Raw genomic sequence first — 11900 nt, forward strand, 5'->3', positions numbered from 1 at the left:
AAGGTGGTGGGCAGGAAAGTGAAAGAGGAGGAGGAGGAACTATCAGTTCGCCACGCGGATTGATATATCACGTGACCTTCTTTGGTCGGTCAGCTGACCGTCATCAAATCGTGTTTCCTCAGCGGGCACATGGCTAAGACAGACCGACAGACAGACCCGAAATCTGTAGAGAGTTAGTTAACTAACCAATTAGTTAATTGATTGCTAAGGAATGAAGACTGATCAACTGATGGCTAGGAATGCAGGCACACAAACTAAATTAATCGAAAGATACACTGACTTGCTGATAGAATAATTAAACCAGTTGATTGATAAATATATAGAAGAAATGATCGAAAGATTGACTAAGCAAGCTGAGAGAGAGAGAGATTACTAAGCTGATGGCGAGAGAATTTAGTCTAGTAGATGATAGAATGATTGACAGACTGACAAATAGACGAGTTGTTTATTTGTCTATAAGTACAGCTCACACCGAGAAGCAATGCATACAACAAGAATAACAACGAAATGAAATAAGAAGATAGAAGCAGTGAGAAAGGGTAATAAAACTCCGAAATAGATTCGTCCTGGCACAGATTGTTTGTGAAGGACAACCTCAGCAACAACTAGAAGCAGACGACGACGGTGACAGTCACAGCGATGTCAACACAAGAACCACCAGATTTATACAGGGACACGTACGTCCGATATCTCGGTAAGTTAGCATATATTTATCGGTACCAAACACACACACACGAGCATATATATACATACACACACATGGACATATATATATATATACATACACACACTCGTAAATACATATATTCACATTTACTTGAATATATACATCGAACCAACGCGGGAATCTGAACGTGATCGTTCGGCTTGCTAGACATCACAGCTAAATATCACATAAAACATACCTGATTGTCTTAATAAATATTGGGGTACATAAGATAACGGGGTCACAGAATAGGGTTCGCCACAACCTTCAATCTACTCTTACACAGATACCAATATATATCCATGTGTCCATATAATAACACACACATTTTTTTCATTCATTCCTCTTTAACCATACTTTGGTAAAACTATCTGCTTCGAGTACGATCCATTACAATGACAAAAGTACACAATTATACATATTTTCAGGATTAAATAAAAGGGCAACAAACAGAAAATATGACAAGCAAATAAACATGCAAGCATACATAAGGAACCAAATTTATTTTTAAAAATTAAAAGAACATAATTTACAAACGTAATCATGCCCCCCCCCCCCAAAAAAAAACTGCGAAAAGAAGCAGTCACAAAAAGATGAAACGATAGAAATCAGTAATAAAATGAAACCAGAAATAAAATAAAGAGAAGGGCGCTCAGCCTCAAATCTACATCAATGAGGGGGTCAGGAATATTATTAATAGGATACAAAGTTTCCCTTGGGACCTCTTCAGAATGGGAAAATGACATTAGTCATCTGCGGCGAGCTGGTAGAATCGTTAAGCATGCCGGACAAAATGCTTTGCGGCATTTCTTCTGTCCTATGTTCTGAGCTCAAATACCGCTGAGGTCGACTTTGCCTTTTCTCTTTTTCGAGTCGATAAAATAAGTACTCAACCGAGATCGATGTAATCGATTAGCTCACACTTCCGAAATTCCAGGCCTTCTGCTTATAGTAGAAAGAATTATATTAGTTTTCTAAATATGTAAACATGTTCTGAGTACGAGGAAATTCCTGGTCTCGGCTGTGGTGTAAGTCTTCTCTCCTCCTCTTTATGGAATCTCTTTCTGCACACTCATACACACACACGTGTATATATATATATATATATATATATATATATATATATATATATATATATGCGATGTCCTAATACATGGCTTGAAAGACATCTCCAGGTGGTGCGTTATTTTGTTAGCTATGGCCTGGACTAATAATTGCCAAAACCTGTTTAAGTTGTGTAGAAATGAAACGTTGCCTGGCTTAACAGGCACTACCCTGATCTTTTTAGGTACCTTTAGCAGAATTGCAACCCATTGAACCAGACGTTCGTTTTCTGGATAACACTCTTCCTTCACTGATTTAATGAGTGTGTGTGTGTGTGTGTATGATGTACTGTTATTGAAAGGATCAACAACAAATTACTTCACCCAGGAAGAGATAAATATCATTTAATATACACGATTTGAATGCGATCTAGTATTTAGTTTCATTCTTCGTAGAGAGAGAAAGAGGGTCATACGAAGAAAGATTTTTAGAAGCCGAACAGTGCACTGAATAATTTAGGGATTATACACGCTTCATTATGTTATTTATTTACTGGTTTACTTTATTTAATACCGTTCTTTAGTTGCTGTCTATTGTAGTAAATTGTGTCCCCCCATACTTTTTTAGTCCACAAATTTTATGTAAATACAAAACACGCTGTTTTTCTCCCTCACACACAAAGTAAAGAAACGTTTATACAATCAAATAGCATTCATAATCTATCGATTTGCCGGTGACTCTCTCTGTCTCTCTGACACACACACACACGCCTACACACACATATACAACATACATAGACACATCTGTACACAATAAACATACCTGTTTCTTTCTGTTGCACACAATAAACATACCTGTTTCTTTCTGTTGCACACATGCGCACAGTTAATACGCACATATACACACAGATGCACAAACCAACAAACAAAATATCCACACATCTTCCTCTCTCTGATGCACACACAAACAGACGTTTATTATATAAAACACACAGATACACACTGACATAGTACATACCAACAAAGTATCCACACACACACACACACACACACTCTGTCTCTTACTCGTAACAGAACTACGAGCTAACAAGAATCACTGTATGGTCTTTCGACCTGCTAGAAATAGCAGTCAAATCTCCCTCAAATCACACCATCTGTACAAAAAGAAGAAAAAAACAGCAAAGAAATATACTAAAAAATAGAATACTCAGAGTTGAAACGCTTTTGATCATAGATTTGGTGGCGATCCTTCGGTATTGGTATACAGCCTAACCTTTTTATCTGTGTCATTGAGGTAAGAGTGTGTGAGTGAATGATGTTGCTTACCAATACTGAATGATTGCTGTTTGCTTGGCCAGGGTTGGCCTAGGGTTAAACAACTTAATGGGAGAACTGCCATGCGGTTGTTCAAATTGCTAAAAAAATCTCCACCAAATCATATCCTACCTTCTAAAATACAAGGCATGACTGTGTGGTTAAGAAGCTTGTTTTGCAACCACGTGGTTTTGGGTTCAATTCCACTGCACGGCACCTTAGGTAAGTGTCTTCTGCTGTAGCCTCTGGGCCAACAAATGTCTTGGGAGTGGATTTGATAGAAAGAAACTGTGTGGAAACCTGATGTGTGTATATATGGAGGCAAAGTGGCTGAGTTCTTTTCGAGTGTTGGGCCTCACAGAGGCAATGACCAAGACCTTTAGCATTATGTCATGCTTGAGAAGAAGACCTATCAAGCTGAGCAAAATCGCAGTCGTGGCAGATACTAGTGTCATGCAAATGGCACCCGTGCCGGTGACATGTAAAAAGCACCCACTACACTCTCAGAGTGGTTGGCATTAGGAAGGGAAATCAGCTGTAGAAAACCATGCCAAATCAGACTGGATCCTGGCTGGCCCTTTGAATCTCAGATACAACTCATTTTTGCCAGCTGAGGGGACGGGAGCAATGCGAAAATAAAGTGCCTTGCTCAAGGACACACTTCACCACTAGGAATTGAACTCGCAGCCTTACGATTGTCAGCTGAATACTCTTCACTGCTCATCAACAGAAAGATACACCACCTCTAATATCTTAATCATAGGATCATACAACCTTTATTGTCTACACACACATACATGCGTATATAAATATTACACCTACACACACACTCACGTGTATGTGTGTGTGTTTCTATGTATGTATGTATTTCCCTCTCTCTCTCTGGGAGAGAGGCACAAGCACATACACAGACATATACACACACGGCAGTAACTTCCGCCTACCAAATTCAATCACAAAACTTCGGTTGGCTATATATATATATATATATATGTTTGTATATGTACATATCATGCCAACATGAAAGGTGGACATTAAGCAATGATGTCGGTTATATATGTAATGTGCCAGTGGAGCACTAACAGCACCATCCGAGCGTGTTCATTGCCAGAGCAGCTGTCTGGCTTCCGTGCTAGTGGCCCGCAAATAGCACCATTTGAGCATGATCGTTACCAGTGTCACCTTCCTGGCACTTGTGCCGATGGTATGTTAGAAAACATTCGAGCGAGGTTGTTGCCAGTGCCGCTGGACTGGCTCCTGTGTAGGTGGCACGTAAAAAACACCATTTTGAGCATGGCCGTTGCCAGTACCATGTGACTGACCCTCGTGCTGGTGGCACATAAAAGCACCCACTACACTCTCGGAGTGGTTGGCATTAGGAAGGGCATCCAGCTGTAGAAACTCTGCCAAATCAGATTGGAGCCTGGTGTAGCCATCTGGTACACCAGTCCTCAGTCAAACCGTCCATCCCATGCTAGCATGGAAAGCGGACATTAAACGATGACGATGATGATGATGTGTATGTATGTATAAAGATCACAAAAGTGTTATTGTTGATCTCTATGTCCTTCCCATTTATAAATAACAAGTCTTTTCTCCTTTCTGTCCTCATAAGTCATTATGCTTTGTTCGATTTCTGCATTATTTCTATAATGAATTTATGACATTTAATATGAAAAGGTGAAGTCAAATCTTACCTCACCTCTTATTCTCCTTCTCTCTCTCTCTCTCTTTATCTACATGTGTAGCTATCTGTCTGTCTGTCTGTCTGTCTCTGCTTATTTATCTATTTTCTTAGTATTTCTCTATCATGTGTATATATATGTCCTGTACCCAGATATGCACCTATATATACAGGTAGATGTAGGTATGCACATACTCATTTATTATTTGTTTTATATATATATATATATTTTTATATATGATGTTGACCACTAACTAGCTTCCTGGTAATTAATCGATATTAATTAATATATGATTTTTTGCCATATTTTTTAATAATTTAATTATATATATATATATATATATATATAGATATAGATATAGATATCTATCTTGTACATGAATCTATTTTCTCTATCTGTCTCTGTCTGTCTGCCTCTCTCTTTCCCTCCCTCTCTCCCTCCCTCCCTCCCTTCCTTCCTCCCTCCCTCTCTCTCTCTCTACCTACCTATCTATCCTACCTCTCTGTCTATTTTCTGTGTACACTTACCTGTGTGTGTGTGTGCATGCATGTATGTGTGTACAAACCTCATATTTTTACCCCCCCCCCTTGCTATCTTCTGTCTCTCTCTTGTTTTTCTCTCTTGTATCTTAAGCTCTCTTTCCCTCTCTCTCTGTCTCTTACTATTTCTCCTTTTTGTTTTCTCACTCTCTCTTGTACCTTTCTTTCACTACATTCCTCTTATCTCTCTCTCTCTTTCTCTCTCTTATTTTCTCTGCTTATTATATTTGGCTTCCTTCTGATTTCATGCATTGATTTTTCTCTCTCTTTCTCTCTCACTCATTCTCTCTCTCTCTCTCTCTCTCTCTCTCTCTCTCTTACTCACTCTGTCTCTTCCTCTCTCCCTCTCTTCCCTTTGTTATGCAGTTGTATAAAGGTTATTGAGAGAGTAGGAGGAAGAGAGAGAGAGAGAGAGAGGGAGAGAAGAAGTAGAAGAAGTAGATGTAAGACAAAGGTGAGTGAGAGAGGGGAAAAGGGCAGGAGAAACACAAAAAGAGAGGAAAAGAGAAAGAGGGAGAGAGAGAGAGTAGCAGAATGAAAGGTGAAAGAGAGTGAATGAGGAAGCAGGAGGCGGGGGGGGGGGAGAAAATGCAGAAGGAGAAATCTCTAAATCTCTAAATGAAACGGAAGCAGCAGATGATGAGTTGCTCCAGCTGGGGGTAGCAGAGTGACAGACAAAATATGTTTGTAAAGAGATAACTAACAGTTCTTAATATTCTGAGTTCATTTTCCACCAAGGTCGACTTTACCTTTCATCCTTCCAGGGCATAATCATCATCATCATCAACATCACATCATTGTCATCATCATCATCGGCATCATTTAACACCTGTCTTCCATGCTGGCACAGGTAAGAATGTTGGACAAGCTCCAGCAAGCCAGTGGGCTGTATTAATGTCCATTGTCTATTTTGGCATGGTTTCTATAGCTGGATGCCCCCTCCTAACGCCAACCACTTTCTAAGGGGCACAGGGTGCTTTTTTTTTATTTACCATGGCATTAGAATTAGCGGGGTCATTAAGTAAATCGCAACACAAAACCCTCTTGACAGAGTAAGGGCGCAGTACTGAGAGAGGTGGCTTTGAGCCAGAGGTTGAGGGGCTGAAGGACAGGAATAGGGATCTTACTACAGAGCAGTGATTCTCAAATTTTTTTTTTTTAATCTCTGGACCCCTTTTACTCCCTTTTACTTGTTTCAGTCATTTGACTGTGGCCATGCTGGAGCACTGCCTTTAGTCGAGCAAATCGACCCAAGGACTTATTCTTTGTAAGCCTAGTACTTATTCTATCAGTCTCTTTTGCTGAACCACTAAGTTACGGGAACCTAAACACACCAGCATCGGTTGTCAAGCAATGTTGGGGGGAACAAACACAGACATACAAACACACACACACATATATATATATATATATATATATATATATATATACATATATATGATGGGCTTCTTTCAGTTTCCATCTACCAAATCCACTCACAAGGCTTTGGTCAGCCTGAGGCTATAGTCGAAGACACTTGCCCAAGGTGCCACGCAGTGGGACTGAACACGGAACCATGTGGTTCGTAAGCAAGCTACTTACCACACAGCCACTCCTATGCCTATTTTGTTTACTTTTTTATTCTGGTGGACCCCCTTAGCCATTTGATGTCATGTCCAGTAAGTTCACCATCATCAATTCACTGCAGGGAAAGTTCACCATCATCAGAGGAGTGCACAGGGTGGGCCAAAATTTGTGCACCAAAACATTTCACTTTTCATTTATGTTATGTTACCTAGCATGCCAGGCCTTAGCGTCATTTCGTATGTCTTCGTGTTCTGAGTTCAAATTCCACTGAGGTCGTCTTTGCCTTTCATCCTTGGGGGGGGGGGGTTGATAAAATAAGTACCAGTTGAGTACTAGGGTTGATGTAATTGACTGTTCCCCCCCCAAAAAAAATTTCAGCCCATGTGCTTATAGTAGAAAGGATTATTATTATTGTTCAATAAGGTAACGAGCTGGCAGAATCGTTAGCACACTGAGCAAAATGCTTAGCGGCATTTTGTCTATCTTTATGTTCTGAGTTCAAATTCCTTATTTCTTTACTGCCCACAAGGGGCTACGCACAGAGGGGACAAACAAGGACAGACAAATGGATTAAGTCGATTATATTGACCCCAGTGCATAACTGGTACTTATATTTAATCGACTCCGAAAGGATGAAAGGCAAAGTCGACCTCGGCGGAATTTAAACTCAGAACGTAGCAGCAGAAGAAATACCGCTAAGCATTTCGCACGTCACGTTAATGTTTCTGCCAGCTCACCGCCTTTCTGAGTTCAAATTCCGCTGAGGTCAATTTTACTTTTCATCCTTTCAAGGTCGATGAAATAAGTATCATCAATAATAATCGACCTTCTCCTTCCCCCAAATTTCAGGACTTGTATCTTTAGTAGAAAGGATTATTATTATTATTATTATTATTATTATTATTATTATTATTCATATACAAGTTTGTATGTATTCATCATTATTTTATTGAACTTACTATGACTTTTGGCCCACCCTCCATATACCACAGAATCTGAGAAACCAGCCTCATGAACTTTTGTGGGGAGTGGGGCCAGTTGATTACATCAACCCCAGTGTTCAACTGGTACTTACTTCATCAACCCCGAAAGGATGAAAGGCTAAGTCAATCTCAACAGAATTTGAACTCAGGATGTGAAGATGAATGAAATGCTGCTAAGCATGTTGCCCAGCGTCCCAGTGACTCACCCGGCTTGCACTTTACTCAACCACTTAATTAATTAGTTCAATTAGTGAGGTGATGAACTGGCAGACTTGTTAGTATGCCACACAAAGTGCTTAGAAGTGTTTAGTCCGTCTAGTCATTAACCCTTACCTTTTCCCAAACATGGTCATATTTCCCCATATTTTTAACAGAAGACTGGAAATGAACAACCCCCACTTGTATAACAATGATGCTCGTTTACAACCATGGTATCATCACAATGACGCACACAGATACACACACACACACACACACACACACAAGACACTCTATTACTACATTTTTTAATAATATCTTTTCTTCTCTCGTTAATGAATTTCAGGCTATGCAAATGAAGTTGGTGAGGCATTCCGGGCTTTGGTCCATGTGAACGTTGTCCGTTTCAGCTATGTCGTAGCTTGTAGCTACGTCATAGCTGATGCTAACCACAAGGGACAAATCGCTGCTAAAGTAAGAACAACTCTTTATTTTAACCAAATTTTGGTCAGCTCTGTTTTTCCACACCCGAGGCCAAAGTTTTTAGACACTTTTAAACACAAGTGCTCTATGCATGTATTTGTGTATATTCATACATACACATATGTGCATATATATATATATATATATATATATATATATATATATATATATATATATATATATAAGATCGTTGCCAGTGCCCCTGGACTGGTTCTTGTGCGGGTGGCACATGAGATGCACCATTTTGAGCGTGGCCGTTGCCAGTACCGCCTGACTGGCTCCTGTAGGATTTTCGAGCGAGATCGTTGCCAGTGCCCCTGGACTGGCTTGTGCGGGTGGCACATAAAAGACACCATTTCGAGCGTGGCCGTTTTCGTGCAGGTGACACGTAAAAGCACCCACTACACTCTCTGAGTGGTTGGCGTTAGGAAGGGCATCCAGCTGTAGAAACTCTGCCAAATCAGACTGGAGCCTGGTGTTGCCATCCGGTTTCACCAGTCCTCAGTCAAATCGTCCAACCCATGCTAGCATGGAAAGCGGACGTTAAACGATGATGATGATGATGATGATGATATATAATGAGATAAAGATAATCTTTAAATATTATCTTGATCTTTTGATATTTACTTTGTATTATATTATACTTATTTACTGTGCTTTTACTTATTAATTTTTCTATATGTGATAGTGGATTTTCATCGACGAGTTCATGAACCTTGGTTCTTTTCCCTAAAACTATATATTTATATAGATTTTATACTGTGAAACTTAATTTAATTTTAATTTTTAATAAATTGATTTTAATTGAGTTTTTACCTGTAATTATTGGATTTTATCCCTAATATTATTATTATTATTATATATATATATATATATATATATATATGTATGTACATACTAGCTGAATTACCTGCTAATACCTGGAAAAGCAGGAGTTATTTCCAGTTCTTGTTCCCATTACAGTTTCATGTCCTATCCAGTTCCCTGTTTTCAGTTCCCGTTTGAATTATAAATAGATTTAGAAATACACGGTGACGTGGGATAGGTTTACAAATACTAGCAAGTAATACAGTTGGATCATAAAATTGATTGATTGTATTGGTAAGGTAATATCTCTCTCTCTATGTATACATATATATATATATATATATATATATTGATATTGATAGAAAGGACAACAAAAGAAAGAAAGAGACCTCGATATTATGTAACTAGAGGAATTTATCTGTAAAAATATGTGACACTTATTCGGTAGCCATGATAAATCTCAGAGTTTCGGATGCCGGAGTGAAAACTTTTTCAGGAATTTTCATTGGCCAGATAACTGAAGAGATGTTGGCGTGGGTTCCCACCCTGGCATCCGAAACTTGGAGTTTTATCATGGCTATCGAATTAGTGGCACGTATTTTGACAGATATATATATATATAAAGGATAGAATCTCCTTCCTATGGACTCATGGATCCAGTTTCCTCCTTATATGTGTGTGTGTGTGTAGGTGTTTGTGTAGATGTATATTTATGTATGTATATTTATATATGTGTGTGTATGTATATGTATAGATAGGTGTATATGTATATGTGTGCATGTATATATAGATAGATATATATAAACACGCACACACAAATACAGATGCACAAAAACATATATATACATATACATGTATACACACACACATATACACAGCTTCTCAACCACATGGTTCCAGGGTCAGTGCCACTGCATGGCATTTTGGGCAAGTGTCTTCTACTATAGCCTCAGGCTGACCAAAGCCTTGTGAGTGGATTTAGTAGACGGTAACTGAAAGAAGCCCATCGTGTATATGTGTGTGTGTATGTTTTTGTGTCTTTGTTTGTACCCCCTTTACCACTTGACAACCGGTGTTAGTGTGTTTATGTTCCTGTAGCTTAGTGGTTCGACAAAAGTGTCTGATAGTGTAAATACTAGGCTTAAGAAATAAGCCCTGGGGGTCAATTTGTTCGTCTAAAACCGTTCAAGGTGGTGCCCCAGCATGGCTGCAGTCATATAACTAAAACAAATAAAACCTAAAAATACACACACACACACACACACACAAAGTTTCGATTATCCTATAATTTAACCTGGGTCTTGGCGAGTTGCTTCCCTTGAACACTTTGTTTTAATTCCTGAATTATTTCCCTTGTTCCAGTTATTTGCTAGGAAACATTTGCCTTCTTTACGTAATGTATTCTTATTCAGGACTACAAAATATAAGAATTTCGGGCGATCGTTAGAAGTAATCTGTCGTATTTTATTTAAATGTTTTATGTTAATATATTCGATTGAATATATCCAGCTATAATCCACAGCTATGGATTATAGGTGGATGATGTTTATCTACAAAACCTTCAAAGCATATATCAGGATTACAAGCGTACACGGCAATTTGTTTTAGACCAATGGGACTCTTATTTTGAAGGGAATTTTTCCACATACACCTAGCGTTCATTCAAAATAAGTTTTATTAACTAACAACTCGTTTTCCCACTCTCGTCATTAGCTGATAAGTTTTAACAAACGTTTATACGTTTATAAGACGAGAAGCAGTACTGATGGTGTGTGAAACACTGCGTGTGAGCAGTGCTATGTCTCTCTCTCTCTGCGGCACCGGTATTTGCAAATATGCCACACTGAGAAGAATTTGTAAAAACTATGTAAAATTCGTTGTATGTAAAATTATGTAGTTACTGAACGGCCAAATACCAGGACAGAGCACAGGGTGTCAGTACTAAGTCCGTGTGAAAGAGGGTTAAAAAGGAAGGAAAGAGTCTTGTTGATGTTTTTGATGCTAATTATTCATCAGACAAAAAATAAAATAAAAAAATAAAAGAATGAGAAAAAGGTTACGGGATATATATATATATATATATATATATATATATATATATATATATATATATAATTAATCAAAGGACATACTAAATATGTCTACTTGCTTGAAATAACAGTCACTCGTTATTAATATATATATATATATATATATATATATATATATATATATATATATATATATATATATATATACTGTGTGCTTCAACACCACATGGTTCTGGGTTTAGTCCTTCTGTTTGGCACTTTGGGCAAGTGTCTTCTTTGATAGCCTTGGGCCAGTCAAACCCTCAGAATCTAAATGAAGCTCATCCTCTGTATAAATGTGTATGTGTGTGTGTGTTTACCTCCCCATCCTCCACTGCTTGACACCATAACTTAGTGGTTTAGCAAAAGATTCCAGTAGAATAGTTACCAGGCTTTAAAAAAAAAATTAAGTACTGGGGCGACTCATCCAATAAAAGATTCTTCAGGGTGGTGCTCCAGCATGGCCATAGTCTAATGACTGAAACAAGTAAAAGAGAAAAGATATAT

General features: G+C 38.4%; 1 protein-coding gene across 1 annotated transcript in view; it reads left to right on the plus strand.

Annotated features, from left to right (window-relative positions):
• The window catches only part of LOC106869574 (mitochondrial fission process protein 1), a 14650-nt gene continuing 2750 nt past the window's right edge, over positions 1-11900 (plus strand). The window contains exons 1-2 of the mRNA XM_014915372.3: positions 1-694; positions 8381-8508. Of these exons, the coding sequence (XP_014770858.1) occupies positions 640-694; positions 8381-8508 (183 nt within the window). The 5' untranslated portion in view covers positions 1-639. The remainder of the gene's footprint in view (positions 695-8380; positions 8509-11900) is intronic.

This window comes from Octopus bimaculoides, chromosome 26, assembly GCF_046866305.1.
Source record: "Octopus bimaculoides isolate indiv1 chromosome 26, ASM4686630v1, whole genome shotgun sequence".
Classification (NCBI taxonomy): Eukaryota; Metazoa; Mollusca; class Cephalopoda; order Octopoda; family Octopodidae; genus Octopus; species Octopus bimaculoides.